Raw genomic sequence first — 27,230 nt, forward strand, 5'->3', positions numbered from 1 at the left:
GAGAGAGAATGCAGAGACAGACTGTATGTGTGTCCACCAATCTAGTCGCCACCCGGCGACGGTGAACACACAACAACAAAAACGAAGTGGGAACGCAATCGCCAGAGTGGCGATTGCCAATAGGGACGCAAGACCGAACTAGACAGAACACAAGTAAAAAGAAAGAGCACAGGGACAGAATGAATGTGTGTCCACCAATCTAGTCGCCACCCAGCGACGGTGAACACACATCAGCAGAAACAAAGTATGAATGCAATCGCCAGACTGGCGATTGCCAACAGACACAAGACTGAGCAGGACAGAGCACGAGAGTAGCAAACGACACAGCAAGCAACAACAATTAGAACATCAAGGAAAATAACAAACGCTAGCTAAACGTGAACACCGCACTCATTCGCAACAGCGAACGCGTTATAAACACGATCACTGCATGTTAGGCGCCCAGTGATAGGCGTGCACCCTAACTAACCAATGCAACACAAACACGAAATAGAGAATGCGAGCGCTTGCTAAACGGTTACCTCACCGAGCCTACAGCAAGCATTCGCACCAGACAAGACAGAGAGAAGGAGTAGCCAGCAGCAACCGCAGCTCTGGCCTACACTCCCAGACAGAGCACAGAAGGAACCACCGCTGCTACCGCTAGAGCGGATGCGATCCAGACAGACAAAGAGATGGGGCTACCAGTAGCAATCGCTGCTCTGGTTAGCACCCCTAAGGCAGAATACAGAAGGAAGCACTGCCACTACCACTAGGGCGAATGCAATCCAGAGAGAAGGAGCAGCCAGTAGCAACTGCAGCTCTGGCCTACACTCCCAGACAGATAGAACGATTTCCTGTCGACCGCCGCTTGCGACAAGACAATTGAGACAGAGAGACAGAACAAGGCAATACAGATAATACAACCTGACTGCACTAGAAGGGATGCCTAGTGCAGTCCCAAGGAATTACCCTAAGATAATCTTAGCAAACGATAGCAAGGCTGAAACTCCAGGAGAGTTTGTAGGAACAAACCATCATGACCAGCAAGGGATTCTGGGAGAACATGGTATTTATACTGCAAGCCTTCAAAGGAGGCAGCTAGGCAATTTGCATGACAAGTGTATGCAAATTCCTCAGCAGAGCAACTCTGAAACTTGCAAAGCAAAGACAGGTCTCTTTTCCAGAGACCTGCAGCATTCAGACCTAAAGAATGGACAAACAGCTGTCTGCCCGTGCAGACAGCTGAGCAGATCCTTACAGGCTAATAGTATTATTCGGAACGACTGTTAGTGGTTTTGCTTCACTACAGTGTAAGATTGCAACTGTGTGTGTGTGTGCGTGGCGTTCCCATATTCGGCCTAAAGCGCAAAGCTGACCCGAATACGAAAACGCGGATTGCGTGCTGAGCACTCGACAGCAGGGTGGACGTGTCTAGCAACAGCTAGTGGTGGCAGTGAGAAGTGTTTGAGGGGTCACAGCCTTGTGGTAGCTCAACTAAGGCTGCTTCCCCTCTTGATCTGGTCAAACCTGCAGTCGGGAACCGTATACGCAGGCGTGCCGCGGGCCGGTTCCTGACAGAGCAAAACATGCTGCTCGTAACATAACGAAACAGTGTGTGCTTGTATGAGGAAAGGCCGCCTGTAAGGATTGAGAAGGGGCTTGGGCAACCATTATTGTCATTTTGCACAGACAGAAATACAGGGAAGCAGTAGATTTGGGCGCATGAGACAAGTGGACAAAAAGGGCGCCCCATTCACTTCCATTATAAATATCGTTTAATGGGCGCTGAACAGGGAAAAAAAGGCGCCGGAGATTTTTAAGGATTTATAACGGCGCCCGGAGATTTTTAAGGATTTATAACTATGTTTGTGATGATTTAAGTTTACAAAATGAGCCCGTGACGAATAACGTTTATGAAGATACTAAATCACTATTTCTAAAACATTATTATCCACCCCAAAAAATAATTTACATTTTTTTCTTTACATTTTTTATTTATTAATGTCTTTTAGGTTTAGGCACCAACAGGGGGGTCTTAGGTTTAGGCACCAACTGGGGGGTCTTAGGTTTAGGCACCAACAGGGGGGTCTTAGGTTTAGGCACCAACAGGGGGGTCTTAGGTTTAGGCACCAACAGGAGGGTCTTAGGTTTAGGCACCAACAGGGGGGTCTTAGGTTTAGGCACCAACTGGGGGGGTCTTAGGTTTAGGCACCAACTGGGGGGTCTTAGGTTTAGGCACCAACAGGGGGGTCTTAGGTTTAGGCACCAACAGGGGGGTCTTAGGTTTAGGCACCAACAGGGGGTCTAGGGGTTAGGGATAGGTACAGGGAGGGTTTTTAATAAACGTAAATATAAGTTTCACTTTACAAATAGGGAAGATTAACGTTTTAAGAATTGCCGATCTCATACACATTATTTAGTGATTTATAAATTCTTAAAACACTATTTATAAACGAAATTCTACACAATATTTCTATAAACGATATTTTCCATTTATCGTTTATACCACGCGCCCTTTTTTCCCGACGCCCTTTTCGTACGTACGCGAAATACAGACATCAAACGAACAAACGTTGATACCTTTAATGGCTAGCTGTACATGGTTTATTGCAATCTTTCCAAACATTGTTTCTTCTTCAAGCATTATACAGAACTGTATCAGACCCTTATGGTTCTGATCCAGTTCTGTATAACGAATAGCTCCCAACTGTCCTCTTTGGAGGGACAGTCCCTCTTTGGAAACCAAATCCCCTGTCCCTCTTTCTTCCTCATTTGTCCCTCCTTCAGGTCTGATGTCTGTGGATCTAGGAAAATATATGTATTTTTCTTCTGAAGAATGTTTTAAATTGGCTCTAAACTTTATTTCCCATCCTTTCAATGAATATATTTCTTACTTCCAAATATTATGATATAAAACTAATGAAGGTAGATAGAACCAATGTTGTATGAATGATAAAACTTCATATTTAACTAGATGACTAGAGGTATGCCTTGGCATGGCTAGAGGTGTGCCTTGGGCCTGTCATAGGGCTGGTGCACACCAGAGCGGTTCTGAAGCGTTTTTTAAAACGCTTGCAGGGAGGAAACTACTTGGCTAATGAAAGTGAATGGGATGGTGCACAGCAGAGCAGGTCGTTTTTTTTCCACAAACGCAAACTCGGGGGCTGCAGCATTTTGTAGATTTCTGAGGTGTTTCTGCCTCAATGTTAAAGTATAGGAAAGTGGAAAACTGCTCTGAAAAACGCCAGATCAGAGCGGTTTTCCAGGCGTTTTTGTTACAGAAGCTGTTCAGTAACAGCTTTACTGTAACAATATTTGTAATCTGCTACACAAAAATGCTCCCAAATATGCTAGGCATGTTTAGAAAACCTCTCTAAACTTGCCTAGAATCGCTCTGAAAATCTGCTTCAAAAACCTCTAGCGTTTTACGGATCTGCTACAGGTTTTTGGTGTGCACTGGGCCTTAGGGCCCCTTTCCACTTGTGCGTTGCAATTCCTGTGCGGAAAAAGCATGTGCGTTTTCGCATGCGGATGCGTTTTTCCATGAGATTTTGCACGCGTTTTGTGGCCAAGCGTTTTTAACCATGTCAATGCTGGTGTGCTTTTTTCATTGTTTTTACACAAAAACGCATGCGAAAACGTATAGAAAAATGCATGGCAAAAACGCATGCGTTTTTCCTATTAATTACATTGTATGCGGTGTGCGAATTCTGATAGCTCTGCTGTGCAGATATTTTCTGCACGGAAAAACGCTAAGAAAACCTGACAAGTGGAAAAAGTCCCATCCACTTGTATTGGTTATGCGAATGTGCATGCAAATTCGCCCTAATGGAAGCGGGCCCTCAAAGTGTCCCTCTTTCTTAACTCAAAAAGTTGGGAGGTATAATAATGCCCAAAGAAGAAACTTAACATTTCTAAATCTTGCAATAAACCATGTACCCTAACTAACCAGGCATTAAAGGTATTACTGTATTGGAAACAACATTTGTTAGTTGATGTCTGCATTTCTGCTCCTCCGCACAGGCATTCATTCATAGAGAAGTTCTTTGGTATGAGTTTAATGTTTGTAGAATAGAGATATTAGGTTCCATCTAAAACAAGGTTGAATACCACATCAAAATATTTTGGAAACAGAACAGGGTTGAAATGACTATAAGCAGAAAGTGGCTGTACTTCCTGAAAAGCAAGCGTGTGTGCTGCTGATCCTTTTTTGTAAAATGTGTTTCCTGTTAATAGACTCTTAATTTGACTCTGTATATTCATTACAATCCTCTTGCTGTAGTGCCAGTAACATGCAAACACTGAGTAAGGAAGAATGGGCTGTTGAAGAAAAGGAATTTTAATGTGAATAAACTTCTCTGGCAATTAAAAGACACCTGAAGGGAGAAGGATATGGAGGCTGGCATATTTATTGCCTTTTAAACAATACTAGTTGCCCGCCATCCTGATGATCTTTCAGGCGTCAGTAGTGTCTGAATCACACACCTGAAACAAGCAAGCAGCTAAAACAACCAGTCAGATTTCAGTCAGAAACATCTGATCTGCATGCTTATTCAAGATCTATGGCTAAGAGCATTAAGGTGCATACACACAGACTATAGTCTTTGGAAAATGAAAGATCACAGACCAATCTTACCACCCTTCATGTAGTATGAGAGTCATACCTACACAGTCTATTCTATGGAGCTGAACTCCCCATCAGAAAAAAAATCTTTGAAAGATGTTGCACACACAGATGCTGTACAGACACAAAAGATCAGTATCTGCAAAAGATCTGTTCCTGCCAAAGATCCGTTCCTGCAAATTGCATTCATAGTCTATGAGATCTGCAGATCATCATACACACATGATTTAACTGACATTCATCTGCAGGTCAGATCCACCAGGATGGATTTTCAGATCTGTGGATGATTGCTTGATCTGCAGATGAATGTCAGTTAAATCATGTGTGTATGATGATCTGCAGATCTCATAGACTATCATTGCAATTTGCAGGAATGGATTTTTGGCAGGAACAGATATTTTGCAGATACTGATCTTTTGTGTCTGTACACCATCTGTGTGTGCAGCATCTTGCAAAGATTTTTTTCTGATGTGGCGTTCAGCTCCATAGAAAAGACTGTGTAGAGTATGGCTGGTAAGATTGATCTGTGATCTTTCATTTCCCAAAGACTATAGTCTGATGTGTGTATGAGCCTTTAGAGGCAGAGGATCAGTAGGACAGCCAGGCAATTTGTATTGTTTCAGCCACTTCACCACCAGGGTTTTTACCCCCTTATGGACCAGAGCAATTTTCACATTTCAGCACTCCTCCCAGTCATTTGCCAATACCTTTATCACAACTTATCACACTGAAATGATCTATACATTTTATTTTTTTAGCCTCAAATTGGGCTTTCTTGCGCTAAGAATTATTGTATTTTATATGCATGTTAACAGAAAGAATAAGAAAGAAACTGAAAAAAACCATTATTTCTCAGTTTTCAGACATTATAGTTTTTAAAATGAAATAAGCAACGTTAAATGAAATCCACACATTTTATTTTTCCCATTTGTCTTGATTATTACAACATTGTCCCTGGTACAATGCGCCTGGCCCCGCCTCCCCTCTCTCCTCTGAGAAAACCGCCTGGCTATTTACTGCAGTAAATTTAGGAACATTATAATGGAAGGACACTATAAATGGGAGGTACTAGAGGGCGGGCACTATAAATGTGTGGCACTATATTTTTGAGGTTCTATAAACTGTGAAGTATGTAAGGAGGGCAATATTTAGGTGGACACTACATACAGAAGCACTGGTTGCACTAAAAGGATGGCACATGCCTTGCAGGCAAGTAATAGGGGCACTATAAAACAGCAGACAGTAGGAGCTAAACATGGGTGATTACAATAAAAATACTGTAAAAACTCTTAAGACTATGCCCTCTACAATCTACAGTCAAGATAAAATACTGAATTAACCTATTATTGAATCATTGGTACCCATCTTTACCATTTTTTTTTATTATTCATAACAGAAGAATACAGTTGGTATTTTAATTAGAGTAGCACTTTTTTTTTTTTAAAGGAATAATGCGTGAAAACTGAAAAGGTGTATGGTTTCCATTTTTTTCCCTCTTTTACCCTTTAAAACACATAGAAAATAACAGTTCTTGGAAAATCTTGGAAAAAAATACCACACAAAGCCTAATTTGTCTCCCCAGAAATATTTACAGCTGTGTTCAAAATTATTCAACCCCCACTGCATACACACATACAATTACAAAAAGCAGAAGACAGTTCATATCGGCCATTTACTGGGCCATGCGGACCAGTAAGGTAATAAAGATGCTGGTGATGGCCTCGAGTCCATTTTTGGATAAGAGCCAAGGCAAGCAGTGATAGTGGCAGTGGCCGGCTGACCGACCCAGCTAGAGCACGCTGGTGTGCGGGCCAGACAGGGGGAGGTTGGAGTTTAATAACCGAACAGCTTGGGGCAAGAAGGTGTTCTTTCGCCTGGTGGTTTTGGATGGTATAGTCCTGTAACGTCGTCCCAGCGGGAGGAGCTTGAAGTAGTGGCTGCCTGGGTGAGAGGGGTCACGGGAGATCATGGTGGCCCTCTTCCTCATCCTAGCGGAGTGGAGGAGATCAAGAGGTGGAAGATCTTCTCCACGTCCATTATGACTCTCTGCAGTTTGTGTTTGTCACTGGCCGTCGCGCCAGCATACCAGACAATGACTGAGGAGCAGAGGATGGATTCTATGGTGGCAATATTGAAGAGAATTCATGGTACCTTGCACTCGCTGAAGCTTCCCTGTACCTGCAGAAGCAAAACAGCCCCAAAACATGATTGACCCCCCGCCATGCTTCACAGTAGGCAAGGTGTTCTTTTCTTCATAGGCCTGGTTGTTCCTCCTCCAAACATAGCGTTGATCCATGGCCCCAAACAGTTCTAATTTTGTTTCATCAGTCCACAGAACACTATCCCAAAACTTTTGTTTCAGCGTGTGCAAGGGACCATGAATTCTCTTCAGTACCAGGAGATATTGGATGAAAATGTGATGCAGTCCATCACAAACCTGAGGCTTGGGAATCGTCGGACCTTTCAACAGGACAATGATCCCAAGCGTACCTCCAAGTCCTCTAGAGCATGGTTGTAGATTAAAGGCTGGAACATTTGGATTGACCATCACAGTCACCAGACTTGATCCGATTGAGAACCTCTGGTGGGACTTAAAGAAAGCAGTTGCAGTACGCAAGCCTAAGAATGTGACTGAACTAGAGGCTTTTGCCCATGAAGAATGGGCCAAGATACCCGTAGATCGCTGCAAGACACGTCTGTCAAGCTATGCTTCACGTTTAAAAGCTGTTATAACTGGAAAAGGATGTTGTACTAAGTACTAAGAATGAATGTCACTTGGGGGTTGAATAAAACTGATAATGATGTGAGCACAGAAAAGACATTTGTGGTTATTTCATTATAAATGTTATGCTATATTTGTCTGACTTACAAGTGCCTCTTTGATTAAATTGTAAACAAGATGACTGAAATTATCAAAATTAATTTCAAACTGGCCAAAACACTAAATTTCAAATTAACTATATATAACTGGTAGTAGTAGACTAGTTGTAGTAATACTAGTAGAACTTCAACTGACGGAGTGACAGGAGCACACACTAACTGTCTGTCACACCGACTCGAACAGCAGCACTGCAGTGTAACTATCTGTAGTAAATGAAGCTAACACAGTAGTAGTACTCTCTTTAACAACTAACTACACAATAAGACTACTAGTAGTACAGTAATCTAATCCCTAACCTACAAGCTATACTGTAGCTAAGGCTGGCAGCAGGCCTAGCCTGTGCACACAGGCCCTAACCTAGCCTAGCAGCTGCAGCATTGAGTCTGACTGTCACACTGACTAAAATCAAAATACAAGCTAGTTAAAGGATACCCGAAGTGACATGTGACATGATTAGATAGACATGTGTTTGTACAGTGCCTAGCACACAAATAACTATACTGTGTTTTTTTTTTTTCTTTCTCTACCTGAAAGAGTTAAATATCAGGTATGTAAGTGGCTGACTCAGTCCTGACTCACTCACCCTCACTGATAAGAAATTCCCCTTTTTACCTCTTTCTTGCTCTCAGAAGCCATTTTCTTCTAGGAAAGTGTTTTATAGTTGGAATTTATCAGTGAGGGCGATATTTAACTCTTTCAGGCAGAGAAAGAAAAAAATAAACACAACATAGTTATTTGTGTGCTAGGCACTGTACATACACGTCTATCTCATCATGTCACACGTCACTTTGGGTATCCTTTAACTATGAAACAATAAAATACTGGTGTAGTACAGGTGTTTAGGAGCAAAAACACTAGATTTATCACAGTAAAACAGCACTTGCTTAGCCAACACAGAACTGGAGATGTCTCTCAGTACAGAGATCGCAAGCAAGGACGAGATTCTCAAGATGGTGCCCGCTTATATAGAGGAGGGGCTGGGCAGGGTTCCCCTCTGTGATTGGTTGCTAGAGCTTCAACTGGAAGCCCTCTGATTGGCTCAATGACATCAATGGACGTCATCTCAGTGGAAACGCTATTCGAATTCGGTATCCGGACGGTATCCGGCCGAATACCTCGAATACCAAATGCAAATTCGAGTTCACTCGAATAGTGCATTCGTATTTATCCAGCTATCTGGATTCCTTATCTGAGTTTGGATACCAGAAAAACGTTCCAGGTAGTTCGAGTACCCGGAATCCGGATGAGCATCCCTGATGATAAAGTTATCGCTGAAGCAATAGGGGCATAGCAGAAATGTCAGGACTGTTCTTGTCCATAAGATGAAAACAACCTCTAGATGTGACTAAGCACACTTCAAGCTTCTTAAAGGGAACCAGAGGCCCCAGAAAGAAGATTTTATACATACCTGGGGCTTCCTCCAGCCCCATACGCACGGATCGCTCCCACGCCGCTGTCCTCCGCTTCCTGTATGCGGTGGTACCGGGTCCCGTAGTTTCGGCCAGTCGGCGGCAGCACGCGGCCAATTGTCCGCATCACAGGGGCTCCCGGCATACCCTTACGCGTGCGACTGCCTACTGCACAGCCGCACGCGTAAGGGTATGGAGGGAACACCTGTTTATGCTGACAATTGGCCGCGTCCGCCGGAAGTGACGGGACCCGGTACCGGCGGATCCAGGAAGCGGAGGACAGCGGCGTGGGGGTGCTCCGTGCGTATGGGGCTGGAGGAAGCCCCAGGTATGTATAGAATCTTTTTTCTGGGGCCTCTGGTTCCCTTTAATTAGCTTTATTTAGTAAACTTCACTATTTTCTCCCTGTGCCCCGCCTTTACAATCTGAAAAGTGGGATGATGCAAACCAGGCAATTACAACAGCCAAATCCACAGAGCCGGAAAGGCACTGAACATCTTATCAAGCAATCAAAATTTGAAAACAGAATTTTAAGCTGCAGATGTCTCGTGACTACGGACACACTGTGTGCTCTGCAGTATAATGTAGTACATAGTGCAGAGCAGACAGTGCAGAATGGATGTGTTGTTATATATCAGGGGTCAGGAACCTTTTTGGCTGAAGGTAAAGACTTCTGGGGGAAAGAGAGTATCAGCTTCTGATTGGGAAGAAGTTCAATCCTGGGCTAAAGTTCCTCTTTAAAGAGACACTGAAGCGAAAAAAAATTATGATATTATGAATTGTATGTGTAGCACAGCTAAGAAATAAAACAAGATCAGATACATCAGTGTAATTGTTTCCAGTACAGGAAGAGTTAAGAAACTCCAGTTATCTCTATGCAAAAAAGCCATCAATCTCCATGACTTTCAAAGTCGTGGAGAGGGCTGTCTTCTGACTTTTATTATCTCAACTGTAAGTGAACAGTTTTCTTTTTCTCTGCCAGAGGAGAGTTCATTAGTTCACAGACTGCTCTGAAAGAATCATTTTGAATGCTGAGTGTTGTGTAATCTGCACATATTAGAGAAGGATGCAATGTTAGAAAACACACTATATACCTGAAAATAAAAACATGAGAATATTTTCTTTGCTGCTAATCTTCTAGTAATTATTCATAGTACACAACCAATTCATTATATCATATTTTTTTTTTCGCTTCAGTGTCTCTTTAAAGGGAATGTCCAAGCAAAATAAAAAAATGAGTTTCACTTACCTGGGGCTTCTGCCAGCCCCATGCAGCCATCCTGTGCCCTCGTAGTCTCTCACTGCTGCTCCAGTCCCCCGCTGGCAGCTTTCTGACCTCGGAGGTCGGCGGGACGCATTGCGTACATTTTTACGCATTCCCGCTAATGCAGGAACATTAACACATACATTTTTACGCATTACTGGTTTAATGCATAAAAATTTACGCATTAAACCAGTAATGCGTAAAAATGTATGTGTTAATGTTCCTGCACTAGCGGGAATGCGTAAAAATGTACGCAATGCATCCCGCCGACCTCCGAGGTCAGAAAGCTGCCAGCGGGGGACTGGAGCAGCAGTGAGAGACTACGAGGGCACAGGATGGCTGCATGGGGCTGGCAGAAGCCCCAGGTAAGTGAAACTCATTTTTTTATTTTGCTTGAACCTTCCCTTTAAGTCATGTGCTTAGTGTATAACTTAGCATTAGGGTTGTGAAGCATTGGTCAGTCAGTGAGAATGAGGGTGGAGAATAGATAGCTCTCAGTGCTGAAGACAAGAGTAATGCTGGGGATACACGGTACGTTTCTGTACCGTGTATCGACCAGCTGATAATATTCAGCTAGCCTGATCAAGCCGCTCTACCCCCGCCCGCTCGATTCCCGCCTGCGGACAATGGCAGGGAATCGAACGCTGATAAGGAAGCGCCGGCGGGGGCGAGCGGCAATCGATCCGCGCGGACGAGCGTGTATGCGCCGGCATCGAGCTGCTGGCTCGATCCGGCGCATAAAACGTGCCGTGTATGCCCGGCATTACACAAGCATGAAAAGAAAGTCCTGACTTTATATTACATAATGATAAACACACCCTATTTATAGCCGAACTATAGCCAAATCAAAGCAGGTAGCGTTCCTGGTTAGAATGTATTAATGCTACGAAGAGGTTACTTTTTCCTAGAATTTTGTTTATTTAGGCTCTCGAAGCAAAAATTCCACTGTCCTTCCTTGGGCAAGTCCAAAGTAATATTTTGACCTTTAATAATAATCTGAATAATAATCCGAACATTTATATAGCGCTTTTCTCCTGTCAGACTCAAAGCGCTCAAGAGCTGCAGCCACTAAGGGCGCGCTCAGGAGGCCACCCTGCAATGTTAGGGAGTCTTGCCTTGAACTCCTTCCTGAATAGGTACTGACCCTAGCCAGGATTCGAACCCTGGTCTCCCATGTCAAAGGCGGTGCCCTTAACCAGTACTCTATTCAAAGGAACAGGTCCTGCCAAGGGTATCAAAATCTACTTTTGACCTACATAATGAGTCAGGAGGGTTAGGAGTCCCTAACTTCTTAGCTTATTATCCAGCGGCTCAGATAGCACCCCTTGCATCTATACACAAAGGAGCAGTCTTGCTGCAGTGGTAGGTATTGATAATTTCTGCAGTTGTCTCTCAATCTCCTAAAAAATATGCTCTTGCTTCCCACGATGCCCCTAATACTTAGCAACTGAAAGAATATTATGAAAGGTTATTATGCGTTTTATTTTAAGACTCCTTCTCCGGGCTCACATACCAGATCTTTGTCATGTCATCTCCTGTGGTCATGTTCTCACATTAAATTTTTCTGTGCAAAGGTGTGGAGAATGTGTTCGGTGATCTCAGCCTCTCAATGGGCCATGGGAGGCTTTGTTCTACTGTGGTGACCCATCTCAATCTGACAAGGATAATTCCCTTTCTCGAATGGAGCATTTGATAACTTCAGCAGCCAAAAATTGTAATTTAAAGTTGTGGATTGGGTTTCCCCCCTCCATCCCAGAAACATTTGGTTGACACTACGTTCAATATATGTTGCTAAATTTGATGCTGAACATCAAATTTTTTAAATACCTATATTGCTACAATTTTTGGGCCTACCACTGGAGGGTGGCTTTAGCCTTGTGCTTGAATTGTAGCAGAATAAGATGGGAAACTGCAATGCCAATATGGTTACTTTGATTTCAGGTTACAGTTCCAAAGGTTTCATGTTTTACTTTTCAATGTTTTTTTTATTGAAATTTTTAAAGTACAGTAATAGATATACTTGTAGATTAACATGGCATTGGTTTGACAACTTAACAAACAGACAAACATGTACACTAGTAGTACAACATAAATCAACATAAAACATGTTTTGTCTCCTATTTATTGTCCTGGTGTGTCACATCTTGTAATTGTTCGCTGAAGTAGGTTGGACACTGTAGGTTTAGGTTATGTGGAGCAGGTGTAGTTTCTTTCAATCTCATGCCTATTGCTAAATTAGGAGGCGGTACATATATGAAAGGTTGTAGAGGGTTTGTCTAAGCTTTAGTTTGAGGTCCTCTTCTCTCAATACATTGATGGATACCTATTTGCCCGTTCTCACTTCTCGAGGCAAATTTCGTCCCTGAGTGGAGCGGGTAGTGATGTTCCTAGCCTGCACAATCAGTGGGATGGGGAGGGGGGAATTAATTAGAGCGGGTTTATTGTAAGCTCGTAATCTGGTTTTAGACCAGAGTAAATGATTATGTAGGTGGGTGATCAACACTCTTTCCTCTGGGTTGTTTGAGTTTAGGTATTACTCTAGCAGTTTAGTTATGTTGTGTTGTATTGTCCCAGTCAATTTTTAAATGATTAGTCGGAGGTTTCATGTTTTTAGACCTAGATGATGCTGATACGGGTTTTTGGACATGGATGGCATTGCCGGAGGTCCTTGTAGGACTGGCTATGCAGGCGGGTGGGGCTTCCGATGACACCATCCTTGAGGGGGAAGATATGTTAGCTCCCTTTCCACTTCTACAGAGTATATCATATCCAGCAATAAAGAATATTTCCATGTTGGGTTACTAGACTTTGTTATGGTTTTTGTTTCTTCCTCTATGAGGAGGTGGTTGTGTACCCCCCTCCCACCCAAAAAAAAATAAAAATTGGAAAGCTATGTATGATTTAACAGCTGATGTGATGCCTTGCTGGTCAGACGTATAACATAAGATTGTATATTTTATATATGGCTCATGTCATTGATCTCAATGTTTTTTCATGCATGTTTCCAAATAAAAAGTATTAAAAATGCATACAAAATAAAATAATTCCTAGCAAAAAAACCAACCAAACAAACAAAAAAAGCAAAACAAAAACCTTTTGCACACTTCACAAGAGTGCCATTTATATTTCAAATCCCCAATACAGTTTAAATCTGAACGGAAAATAAACTTATGAGAGACTTATATACTTATGGCGAAAAGAATCAAAGCAACGTAGAACAGAGGCTGATGTAGCCTCCTCGGGACAAAAAGTTATATACTTACCAAGGTAGAGGGAAGCATCTGCTCCTCCACTGCCCAGGACAATTTATGGCCGTGCTCCCATAAAGACACTTCCGACAATTTCTTACTAGAGCTAGTACTATACATAACCTATGTTTATCTCATCATATCACATCAGTTCAGGTACCCATTAAACTGCCAAATTTTGATTCTCCTCTGGGATTTTTAATATTCTCGTCATTCTTATGCACAGTTCCAAGACTTCTCATAGGTCCTTTTCCTACTGCACAGTTGAATCGCAAATCGCTAGGTTGCTACTATCATAGAAATCATGAGAAGTATATTCCACTATAGTGAATCGATTTGCAAATCACAAATCGCAATAGCGTTCTGGAGCAATTTTAGAAGTGATAATGCAATGAAGATGAAAAACCGCATAAAAAAATTAATGAAAAATGCAAAACGCAAGGACATTATCTAAATGATGAAAAATTACAGGAACCACATTATACCAGTATGATCCAATTGTGATCTGATTTTGCCTGATCGCTAATGTCCTGCATGCTGCATTTCTTCTGTTTTCCTGGCATTAATGCAACTTTTAATTTGCGATTGCATTTTGCTGTATTATCTTCCTTGTACCCCCCCCCCCCCACACACACACACACATTATTAACCACTTGTGAAGAAAGGATGTAGCGGCTACGTCAGGAAAGTGTGTTGCTAGGGACGCCATGACGTAGCAGCTACGTCCTACACTAAAATCCCTGCGGCTGCCGATCGAGCGCGTGCGTGCCGCACTACCGATCGGCGCCTCCCGAAGCCACAATGATCGCTATTACAAGAGTAACAGCGATCAAAGACTAGTGCCGCCATACTGGAAGTATTTACCTGCAGACCTGCACACTGATTGGGCAAAGGGATCATGCGATCCCTTTACCCTTGTGCTGCAGTGATTGGTTCAAAGGATCATGTGATCCCTTGGCCAATCAGTGTCCTCCCAGCCCTAAAATTTTAAGTGGTAAAAATAAAAAAATAGATTTATTGTGAGAGAAAAAAAAATTAGTAAAGGTAAAAATACGTTAGAGATGGCCCAAACTGTTAGTTTGCAAACTTTACATGGGGAATGACCTCAGGGTCACTTCCGTGTTTGCAAGCTTCCGCAATACTGCACAGATGTTTTCCCGGGACAGCGCGTCCTTGATCACGTGCCTGCAGCCGGGAGGGCACTGCGTGACATCCTGCACATACGCAGAGTGCTCCAGGCTGCAGCCGCGTGATCAAGGACACGCAGCCCCCAGGAAAGCGCCTTCGCAGTATTGAGGAAGCTCCCGAGGTCATTCCCCATGTAGTGTTCGCAAGCAAACATTTCCGGCCATCTCTATTGTTCATGTCCCCCCAAGGCAATGATTGGCGTGAGGGATCATAACGTCCCTGAATCACTCAGTGTGCCTGAAAGTCCATACCCACAATGCAACATTTGCATTGACTTTTTTTTCGCGACGGGACTTTTTTTTTTTTTACACTATGAATGATTGAAAAATTGGTCAAACAATGTGTAGCGTTTGCAACCGTCACGACGGATCACTGAGTGACCGATCACACTGATCCCCGTTGCCCGCTGTGATATCTTTATCTCAAGTAAGCAATTGTTCACGCCTTTGTTACCATGGTAGTGAAGATGGATCGGTTAACCAGTGATGTTTGCCGCTGATCCCCGATCCACCTACACGTCGGTAGTTAGCTTATATTTGAATCACAAAAATCGCACACTCATTTCCAAGCTGCAATTTGCACGAGTGAAAAAAACGGATTCCCTGCCGCATGAAATCGTAACATGCATACTATTCCCGCAGACTGCTAGTAGGTGCCGGCAAGTCTATGGTGGATGAAAATTACGCAAAAAATTGACAGTGGTAAACGCCACTGTTTTCCGCAGACACAAGCGTGGCCTCTCACAGCAGTTTTCTGTTACTTCACATCAGTGTTCTGAGGTGGCAGGAGCAGCTGGGAGAGGTCCCCTAAATTTGGATGCAATGCGCGTGGATAAATTTGGGTGCCGCCATAGACATCGTGTAAACACTAATATTGGCTATAACAGTAAATTTGGTTTTTAAAATCACACAATAAAATAGTGACCAGCAGGACCCCCCACTATAGAAAAAGCGGCTATAAATTTAGCCACTAGAAATATAAAAATAGCCAGCGCCACGACACCAGCTATTTATAGCTGCAGTTCCTATAATGGGCGGTCTCAGTGCCCATTATTTTATCGTGCGGCTCTGGCACCCAAATTTACTGTTATAGCTGCTATTAGCGACATATTACATGGCTGCCTATGGTGGCACCCATCAGTGTTAGGTATAGATTGGGGAGGATTAGTGTTAGGAGTCTGTGTGGGATGGCTGGGGTTAGCTATAGATCGGGCAAAGTTAGAGTTAAAGAGACTCTGTAACAAAATGTTCAGCCTTATTTCTTCTATCCTATAAGTCCCTATACCTGTTCTAATGTGGTCTGTCTTACTGCAGCCTTTCCAGATTGCACAGTGACTGTATTATCCGTTATATAATCTAATCTTCTTTCCTCTGACGGCTTTGTCGGGCTCAGGCACTCAGGCTGGAATGTGCAGCTCTGCTTGCGATAGGATAGAAGTTATACACACCCTCTCCACGCCCCCTGCAGGCTCTGTGTGAGTCACAGACTGAGCTCCTCTGAGCCTATCACATTCTGGTAACAGCCATGTCTTGTTTGTAAACACTGCCTAAAACTGTCAATTACAAGCCAGGATTGCAGCAGGGAGTGGCAGAAACAGCACAGAGGGGCCCAGGAGAACATAATGAATAGAATGGTATGCTTTTTATTGTAAGAATTTTTGAGAACAGTCTCTTTAAGCATTAACAGGGCATATGTATAATCGCACCGTGAGGAAAAATTGGTGCAATAATGACGGTAATGGGCATGAAAAGAACAGTAATAGAATATGGGTAATTTAACCAATATTCTGCTATTCTACTATCACCCCTGTACCCAAACTCTCAACTGAACCCTCCGCTAACTATGCCTAACCCTAACCACCCCTCAGTTATTCATGACGCTAACCACCCACTATTAAGGGGAACCTAAACTAAGAAGGATATGGATTTTTCTTTTTACAATAATACCAGTTGCCTGACTCTCCTGCTGATCCTGTGTCTCTAATACTTTTAGCCACAGCCCCTCAACAAGCATGCAGATCACGTGATCTGACTGAAGTAAGGGCTGGGGCACACCGAGCGGCTTTTTGAGCGTTTCTGCAGCCGCTTGCAGCTGCGGATACGTTTGGTCAATGTATCTCAATTGGGTGGTTCACACCAGAGCGGGAGGCGTTTTGCTGAAACGCATACTCCCGGGGTGAGGCATTTTTTGGATTGCAGAGGCGTTTCTGCCTCCAATGTAAAGTATAGGAAAAACGCAAACCGCTCTGAAAAACGGCAGTTCAGAGCGGTTTTGCAGACGTTTTTGTTACAGAAGCTGTTCAGTAACAGCTTTACTGTAACAATACAGTATATGAAATCTACTACACCAAAAACGCTTCACAAAGCTGAAACGCTACAGAAAAATAAGAAAAAACGTTTCAAAATCTGCTAGCATTTTGCGGATCTGCTAGCGGGTTTTGGTGTGCACCAGGCCTCAGACTGGATAAGCTGCATGCTTGTTTCAGGTGTTTGATTCAGCCACTACTGCAAACACAGAGATCAGCAGGATAGTCAGTCAACTGGTATTGCTTAAAAGGAAACATCCATATCCCTCTTAGTTAAAGGTTCCCTTTATCACTAACCAGTCCCTATCTGCACGGTGGCGTAGTGGTTAGCTCTCTTGCAGCGCTCTTGCAGCGCTGGGTCCCTGGTTCGAATCCCAGCCAGGGCACTATCTGCAAAGAGTTTGTATGTTCTCTCCGTGTCTGTGTGGGTTTCCTCCGGGCACTCCGGTTTCCTCCCACATTCCAAAAACATACAGATAAGTTAATTGGCTCCCTCTAAAATTGGCCTTAGACTACAGTACTTACACTACATAATATTGACATATGGCAATTGTAGGGATTAGATTGTGAGCTCCTTTGAGGGACAGTTAGTGCCAAGATATATATATATATATATACACTGTACAGCGCTGCGTAATATGTCGGCGCTATATAAATACTAAATAATAATAATAATAATCTAAAAGAACTGCAGAAAAAAGCCAAAGGCGCACCTTGAGAATAATGGATTGCTCTGCATCCAGTTTGCTATCAAATGACCTATATGTGACCTCATTATAATCATAAGGAGTTGTAGAATACATTTTGATGTGTTTTATAGCTTTAGCCAATGTCACATAAAAAATAGGTATGGACAAACCAGGGCTGTGGAGTCGGAGTCGGGCAATTTTGGGTGCCTGGAGTCGGAGTGGGAGTCGGGAAAAAATGCACCGACTCCGACTCCTAATGAATTTGTAACTGTAATTAAAATAGAAAATATGATAAAATGTTCTATTTCTCAGATAATAGTCATTAAAAATAATGTATATATACAGTAATAGCTGTGCTTAGTTCACAAAAATGAAATAAACCAATCAAAATTAGTTACTTGTGCTGCTTCAATAAAGCAGTCCCCGTATTTTTAAGGTCAGATATACATATCTGATTGTGACTGTATATATGATGTGTACACAGGAATCTCTTATATATATATATACTAAATAACATCTATGCTATAAGAATAAAGCCTGACGTGTAGCCGTGTCACTAATAGAGATGGTCAATGAGATGGAAATAATTCTGCATTAATGCTGATTTATGCAAATGTCTGCACTCCCTTTGCTGATGAAATCAAATAATTTGATATGTTGTTAAAATTTGGTTTGGTGACTACAAATTAAAGGGTACCTGAGACGGATGAAAAGTAAAGTTTTATACATACCTGGGGCTTCCTCCAGCCCCCTTCAGGCTAATCAGTCCCTCGCTGTCTTCCACCACCCAGATCTTCTGCTATGAGTCCTGGTAATTCAGCCAGTCAGCGCTGTCCGGCCGCATGCCGCTCCCACAGCCAGGAACATTCTGCACCTGCGCAATAGTGCGGCACAGGTGTAGTATGCTCCTGGCGGCGGAGTGTGTGCATGCGCACTACACCCGACTGGCTCAAGTACCTGGACTCATAGCAGAAGATCCAGGTGGTGGAGGAGGACAACAAGGGACCGATTATCCTGAAGGCGGCTGGAGGAAGCCCCAGGTATGTATAAAACTTTAATTTCATCTGTCTCAGGTTTACTTTGTTACACAGTAGTACTATACACTACATATGCACTCCCCACAGAGCTGCAGGGAATCCACTGAGAATGTTGTGCACATTGAACACAGAGGTGTTGTCTATCACCCATAAACCTGGTTCAGATTGTGCATGAAGAATGTGTAATAGAGGAAGAATCACCTCATTCCCCTGCAGAGCACCTGCACATCATTCTTACATGTACCCACACTTACATTGCCTAGGGACTGATAGATGTTCTTTGTTCCGGTCCGTACCTTTTACAAGTACTCTTACCAAGGACTAGTTTTAGTCTAAAGGGAATAAATATAGTAGTCTACATATCCTTCTCACTTCAGTTGTCTTGTAAAATTCCTAAGCGTTGGCAGTTAAGAGACGAATTTCATGTTACATACTTTTAATCAACAAAATTGTAATATGCAAATTAGAGGAGTCGGAGAGTCGAAGTCGGTGGAATCCTAAACTGAGGAGTCGGAGTCGGTGGATTTTTGGACCGACTCCACAGCCCTGGGACAAACTGAATCCATAATTAAAAAAAAAATCTCACTTTCAAAATTATGATCAAATTTGGGGAAGTTTCAGCAAAACTACACAAGTCGGTAGCTTACAAAATACTCCCTTTTAAATAACTCTTGTTAGCTCTCCATATTGGTGACATTTGTGGCCTTTATGTCCCGACTCTTCTGGGGCTATGCAAACAAAGAATGGCGCAGTAACAATTAGTGCAAAAAATAAATAAATAAATAAAAAAATGGCTTGCAAAAAAGCCCTAGGTGCACCTTGAGAATAATGGATTGCTGTGCATCCAGTGTGTTAACAAATTATGTATATGTGACCTCATTTTAACCGTAATGAGTTGTACAATAAATTTGGATGCATCTTATAGCTTGAACTCACGTCACATAAAAAGTAGGTAGTGACAAACGCAATCCATTTTGAGAAAAAATTTCATTTTTAAAGTTATGATCAAACTTGGGAAAGTTTCAGCAAAATTACATGAGTCGGTAGCTTACAAAACACCAACTTTTGAATAGCCCTGATTATTAGCTTTCCATAATGGTGACATGGTGTGTCCTTTTTCTGCTGCCCAGATTCTTCTGGCGCTATGCAAACATAGTATGGCGCTAAAATACTTTGTGGGAAAAAGTGGCCTGTCCAAAGCCACATGGACACATCGTCGTTAATGGCATGCTAGATGACATATGTGGGGTATCCTTTTAACCGTGACAAGTTGTAGAATAGATTTTAGGGTTTTTTTGGGGGGGTTAAGCCCTGTGTCTTTTGAATTACTTTTAGTAACAATCAAAAGCCATTCTTTTTTTCATATATTTAGTACTAAAATAAGAAGCTTGTAATAATAAAAAAAAGGTGACAGAATTTATAACAGGATACATAAAATGTTACCCTAAGGACACAGCTTTTTTAATATCTACAGTATGCCATGAGGGTATATTACTGTTATTTTTGCACATGAGTACTTGTAATTTTTGCTAGGGTACAATGTGAAAACAAGAAACACAACACAAAAAAAATACACCATTACTTCCAAATGATATATTATCCCCATATATTGCACTAGGGGCATAATTTAAATGTTGGGATTACCAGGACAAATGGGCAAATAAAATGTGTGAGTTTTAGGTACGATACCATTGTTTTTTTTAAACCATAGTGGATGGTAATGGGGAAATAATGTATTTTTCCATTTTTTAACCTTGTTTTTCCCTTTAAAATGCATAGAAAATAAAAGGTGAAAAAACACTGAAGGCTGAAGTGGTTAATTTATTCAAAAATGTACCTTACCTCTATAAAATCACCTAGCCATTGTCACCTTTGCCCTCATTATTCATCACCTAGTACCTATCTTTCATCAGCTTTAGCTACCGCTATTGTACTCTCCTTTTAAAGCTTGTTTCCCCATAAGGATGTAAGCATGGTAAGGCAGGGTCACCCCTCTGCATCATGCTTTCTGTACAGCTTGGTGGCACTGTTAAGTTTGTGAGAGAAAAACTCTAGCAGGCCCACAATTGGCTGCAACCAGCTTGAAGTCACACAACTGTCTGTTGAGTGGACTCTGTCACCTACTCTAGGTATGGCCCTCAGTCTGGTTTACAAACATATCCTAAAATTAGAAATCTTTTCTACTGTTCTTTTTGAGCAGTGCAGAGGAATGTAGCAGGGCCGGCTCCCAATTTAGAGATGGTCTGACAACCCCTGCTATTTTCTGTAATTCCCATCTGCTATTCATGAAGCTAGTGGTACGACCATGGGAAACTAAAGACAAATTTAATTGGGTGCTGCATCCATTTCCGAATCAGACATGGCACCCGTGATAGTGCAAAGCTGCAGCCTAATTTCTTAGGCCTTGTACGACAAAGGATTAGGATGCATGCTGTGATAAGCTGCAGCATGCTGCCCGGAAACCTACTGGCATGCAATTTAGATGGCAAGCCAGCTCACATGCTGGAAAACGCTGTGTATTCGGAGGTAGTGGAAATGGGCCCTAAAAGTAAATTCATATGACCAAGATTTGATGATTAAATGCTTCTGGACCACAGTAATTGAAGGTCATGCCCTATTTATGGCTCCTTAATCCTGCCAGGGCGTAGATTTCAATACCGCGCCGCATGGACCCACCGCTACCACCAATCGAGCCGCTCTCCCGTCCCTGCAGGCCACTCACTCTGCTGTCGCTATGAGAGAAGAGCTCTGTGAGCCGATTTCATTGGCTCCTTATCCCGTGATCACTTTGAGCCAGTCCTTTTGGCCCACAGTGATCACAGGGTCAGGAGCCAAAGCTCCTGTCCGGCTCAGAGTTCTGCCGTCATAGCGCCGGCAGAGCAAGTGGCCTGCAGTGAGGGGTGAACAGCGACAGTGGCGATTCCATGCAGCAAGACGTCCGTAGATCCCATTTTTTGGTACCAAGCCTCTCGGGCCCCTTAAAGGGAGCCAGAGATTAAAGGGGATATGGAGGCTGCCATATTTACTTCCTTTTAAACTATAACCGTTGCCAGGCAGTCCTCCTGATCCTGTGTCTCTCATACATTTAGCCATAGACCCTGAACAAGCATGCAGCAGATCAGGTACTCTGGCTCAGCAGTCAGGTTTTACGGGATTAGCCAGTATGCGCTGTCACGCAGGTGGTTAAAAACAGGATTTTTTTTGCAGGCATGTGGGCACACTGGACTGTCTGATTGTGTTTGAATGATTCTGGTGACTCATCTGTCTGGTTTATAAACATGTATGCAATAAGCAATGTTCCCAGTTTGTGAGAACTAATATTGCTGAACCACATTAAAACCTCCCTGGCGTTCAATTTTCCAAGGATTTCTGTGCAAAAAGTGATAACATTTATTTTTAAAACTTTTTTTTTCTTGTAACTTGCCAAAATGTGTCAAGCAAAGGTCTAGTATACAGTGCAGGAAAGTATTGATGTGTATGCACGTTTATACTGTTCACAGCATGTTTTTATGGACTGATATATCTGTCCATACCACTAGGGAGGTTAAATACATTTGGGAAGCCTCATCACCCTACACCAGTACCCATTGTTTAAAAAGGTCCGCAAGTTCCATAGCCCTTTTGAAAAATTCTAGTGGATGAGACAAGGGCCAATATGCAATTCACCTTTACTCCTAGGTGATATTTTCACACTTAATAAAATGTCTTTTAAATCACCAGCAAGCAAAGAAAATACTCAAAATAGTGTTAATAGTACTTTTTCACCAACTTTTGGGTACTTTTTCAGTTGTAAAATTCTGTAAAATTTTATATATTTAATTGCATATGGGCCAAGGAGTCTGCAAAAGAGGGCACCAACCCCATATTTAATGGAAACTGAATGTTTGATAAGTACGCTTGCTTTTCTCCTATTATGATCCCTACTCTTTACCAAGAAGGACCAGACCTCATTTTGGTGCAACTAGCACAGGAACTTGAACAGTTTTATTTTAAATCCTTACATTGAATGCAGGTTTAATGGTCACAATTTCCTCAATTTAAAAATTAACATATTTGGACACAATTATATTCAGAAAAAAAAAAATGTGACTACAGTGTGACCCTCACTGATAAGAAATTCCAACTATAAACCACTTTCCTAGCAGAAAATGGCTTCTGAGAGCGAGAGAAAGGGCCAATAGTTAATAGATTTTAGCTCTGGCATACTTCAATAAATGTGTCATTGAGCAAAAACAATAAAAGTTAAAACTTAAAAAGTAGATTGGAGAGAGAACTGAATCAGGTTGGCTTCATTAAAATTTTTGCTAGTATTACAGTAATTTCAAAACAACCCACACTAGTAAGTCATTTATAGAAGATTATTTATTTAATTTTTACAATGTAAAATTTTTTTTTACAAAGAAATGACCAGCCAGTGATCTCTCACATCATTGTGCCCCAAGTACCCTTGTGTGATGCTGCACTGTGTTACAAATTTTATACAACATATAAAAATACAAACTTTATACAAGTGCTAAAAATCCCTATATAAATAGATATTGCTCCAAGTAGAAAAAGAAAATTATACAAAATATTTTAATATACAAATAAGATGAACCGCTCCCAAAGTGGTCATTTCCGTGCATATCGGACACGAGGCAGCTCTGGTGAGGGACCTGTAGAAAGCAAAAAATAATAATAAAAAAAAAATAATTAACAATTAAGCAAACTCAAAAAAGACACTCCCGATCCATCCCGTTACCTTCCCCCCCCCCCCCCCCCACCAGGTACATGAAACACTGTGGCAAAAAGGGTGTGTGGCCCCACTCTACAATCTGTTGTACTTTTAAGGTTCACCTGTTTGACTATAGTACTATTTCTTTGTTGTGACCAAACTCCAATGACCTATAATAATATTAATAATAATAATTTCCAAGCTGTGTTTATCTGTCTCTAGGTCCTCCTGCTCACAGCTGCTGTGCATAGCAGTTCAGGAGTGCCATCTTAGGGGGATGCCTGGAGAAGACAGAGCATGAACCTTTGTTCAGACTGGATTCATTAAAGGGGAACTGAAGAGAGAGGTATATGGAGGCTGTCATGTTTATTTCCTTTTAAACAATACCAGTTGCCTGGCAGCCCTGCTGATCCTCTGCCTCTAATACTATTAGCCATAGCCCCTGAACAAGCATGCAGCAGATCAGGTGTTTCAGTGGTTCAGACTTATAAGTCTGATCTGACAAGACTAGCTGCATGCTTGTTTCTGGTTTTAATCAGATACTACTGCAGAGAAATAGACCAGCAGGGCTGCCAGGCAACTGGTATTGATTAAAAGGAAATAAACATGACAGCCTCCATATACCTCTCTCTTCAGTTCCCCTTTAAGAGCCTTAGAGGAGCAGCATGTATAACAATGGAGGGAAGGCCAGAAAAGCGGAGGGGCCACAGAATTTATGGGACAAGGAAGAAAGCCCAGGTATGGCTAACGTGTATTTTTATTCTCTTAGTTCAGGTAGCCTTTAAGTATAACACATTTTTGAGCTTTGAAAAAAGATCAATATTTAAAGGGCACCAGGTGGTACTTGAGATAGTCTTCCTTATACCTGGGGTTACTTGCGAAGCACAAGCGTTCACATGGGGCTACATACCAAAATGTTGAGACAAACTGGGGTAAAATGTGGCTGTACTTATACCAGAAGTAATTCACCATCTCGGTAACAAGCTTTACTATGTATCTACATTACCCAGGCGCAAGGTGCAGGAAATCTGTATTCTCCAGGCCAGGAATGTGGTATAATTTGAGTTATCAAATAATCTCCTATCTAGTAGTCCCAGTAAAGGGAAGGTTCAGGGACGCTGTGAAAAAAACAAAAATCCAAATCCACTTACCTGGGGCTTCCTCCAGCCCGTAGCAGGCAGGAGGTGCCCTCGTCGCGGCTCCGCAGGCTCCCGGTCTCCTCCGGTGGCGCGCCTGACCTGGCCAGGCCGGCTGCCAGGTCGGGCTCTTCTGTGTTCCAATGTGCGGCACACTGGTGCGCGCTGACGTCATCAGACGTCCTCCGGGCTGTTCTGCGCAGGCTCAGTAGTTCTGAACCTGCGTAGTACAGCCCGGAGGACGTCCGATGACGTCAGCGCGCACCAGTGAGCCGCACATTGGAGCGCAGAAGAGACCTGGCAGCCGGCCTGGCCAGGTCGGGCGCGCCACCGGAGGAGACCGGGAGCCTGCGGAGCCGCGACGAGGGCATCTCCTGCCTGCCACGGGCTGGAGGAAGCCCCAGGTAAGTGGATTTGGATTTTTGTTTTTTTCACAGCATCCCTGAACCTTCCCTTTAAAAGTTAGACCTATTGCACTGCAGCAACTCCAAGCTGACAGACGAATCTCAGGGAAAATAATGATCAGATATACTAGATTAGCACGTATGACACAGTAAACTACTGCAACAAGGTGTCTTCTTGTGCACAAATGCAATTTCTGCTCTCCTAAATGTATACGTTAAGACTATATTAGATTACCATACACTTTAATATATGTAGAGGACCCTGCTGTGCACATAAAATGCACAAAATGTTGTTTGCAAAGCCCAATAAACGTATTTTGTTTCTCTTTCAGGAGAGTCCTGGGATGTCAGCACTGGTTTTTAGACTTTCAATAAAAAGAGAAAGATAAGATATTAGTAGGACTAGTGCTATACATATCCATGTTTATCTCATGTCACATGTCAATTCAGGGGAAACAGTAAAAAAAGGGCGCAGGTGGCTAGTGGACAAATCGGGCGCCGCCATTCACTTCCATAATAATTATCGTTTACTGGGCGCCGAACAAGAAAAAAGGGCGCCCGAGAATAATAACGTTTACCAACGGCGCCCGAAGATTTTTCATGTTTTATAACTGCTTGTGATGATTTACGTTTCCTATTTCAATAAAACATTATTTTAAAAGTTATCCCTTACTGTTTGTAAAACATTATTCACGAAACAAAGCGATCAGTACGTAACGTAAATTGTACTATATTTTATCCCTTACTGTTTTTAAAACATTATTCTACACACAATACAGTGATCTCTGAGGAGGGTCTTAGGTTTAGGCACCATCAGGGGGGTCTTCGGTTTAGGCCCCAACAGGGGGGTCTTAGGTTTAGGCACCAACAGGGGGGTCTTAGGTTTAGGCACCAACAAGGGGGTCTTAGGTTTAGGCACCAACAGGGGGGTCTTAGGTTTAGGCACCAACAGGGGGGTCTTAGGTTTAGGCACCAACAAGGGGGTCTTAGGTTTAGGCACCAACAGGGGGGTCTTAGGTTTAGGCACCAACAGGGGGGGGGTCTAGGGGTTAGGGGTAGGTACAGGGAGGGTTACTTAGTAATTTTTTTTTAAAACGTTATTATACGTTTCACTATTTAAACGGAAGATTAACGTTTTTACAATTGCCGATTTCATGCACATTATTTAATGATTTATAACTTTATAAAACATTAATTTTAAACGAAATACAGTACAATTCATTTTTAAACGTTATCCATGCTTATCGTTTAAAACCCCACGCCCTTTTTTCCCAGCGCCCCTTTTTAACGTACGCCAATTCAGGTACACCTATTAAGGCCAACCTGAAGTGAATTTCCTTACTTCAAGTTTGGGTCCCTAAGAAGAGGGAAGTCCTTCATCTGGCCCATAGTTTCTCCACTGTCAGTCGGTAAAGCTGTTTGAGCAACTCGTGTCTGAGTAGTTCTGAGGACAAGTATTAATACTGTGCCTGTGCGAGTCCAGACTCCTACACATGCAGTAGCAATGCACCCATCCTTGGAACTAACCAGGGACACAAAAAGTTCTGAAGAGTTGTTTGGGTAAACCGTTCTACAGACGGACAGAGGAGGAACAGGAAGGCTTTATACTATCCAGAGGCTTCCCTGTCTTAGTATCAACCATGAATTTCTCACTTCAGATTTGCGTACAAAGAACCTCACCTGTGTTAAAAAAAAAAAAAAAAAAAAAAGTTTCACTTACCTGGGGCTTCCCCAAGCCCCTGCAGGCGTCCTGTGCCTTCACCGGTCCTCGACTACCCTCTGGTCCCTTGCCACAGGTTAGATTTATTTTCCACGAGTATCCTTGTACGCGTTCCCAAGCGCGTCCTGTGCAGGCACAGAACGAGGTTTCTCTTACTGCGCAGGATGCACTTGACGACGGGAACACCAACAAGTATATGCCTGGCCTAAAAATAAACTAACCTGTGGTGAGGGACCACAGGATAGTAGAGGACCAGCGAGGGCACAGGACGGCTGCAGGGGCTTGGGGAAGGCCCAAGTAAGTGAAATGGTTTTTTTTTTAATCACAGGTGAGAAATTCACTTCAGGTTTGATACTATTTGTGTCTCATGCTGATTTGGATCTGATGCGGCATCTGCTGAGGGGTTTTCCCGGGGACCCACGCTGTTTGCCTAAAAACGCTTATCCTTATACAGGCTTGTGAGTGCAATCTATTTTATCAATTTTAATAAATCATTGGTTTTACACTATATGAGCGCTCTTTAGTTTGCAGTGTATTACGAGGTGAACGGAGACGGAGGTTATCGAGGTCTGACTGCATTCCCCCAAACGCTATCAATCTTGCCTCCAGAGAGTTGGGAGGATTATTGG

General features: G+C 42.6%; 2 protein-coding genes across 5 annotated transcripts in view; one reads left to right on the forward strand and one right to left on the reverse strand.

Annotated features, from left to right (window-relative positions):
* PRMT2 (protein arginine methyltransferase 2) overlaps window positions 1–27,230 on the forward strand; it is a 486,423-nt gene that overhangs the window by 271,073 nt on the left and 188,120 nt on the right. The window lies entirely within an intron of this gene.
* Window positions 22,972–27,230, reverse strand: part of PCNT (pericentrin) — a 168,027-nt gene continuing 163,768 nt past the window's right edge. For all 4 annotated transcript variants that reach the window (XM_068245316.1, XM_068245315.1, XM_068245317.1 and 1 more), the window contains one exon: window positions 22,972–23,282. In XM_068245316.1, the coding sequence (XP_068101417.1) occupies window positions 23,239–23,282 (44 nt within the window). In that variant the 3' untranslated portion in view covers window positions 22,972–23,238. The remainder of the gene's footprint in view (window positions 23,283–27,230) is intronic.

The sequence above is a fragment of the Hyperolius riggenbachi genome, chromosome 7 (assembly GCF_040937935.1).
Source record: "Hyperolius riggenbachi isolate aHypRig1 chromosome 7, aHypRig1.pri, whole genome shotgun sequence".
Classification (NCBI taxonomy): Eukaryota; Metazoa; Chordata; class Amphibia; order Anura; family Hyperoliidae; genus Hyperolius; species Hyperolius riggenbachi.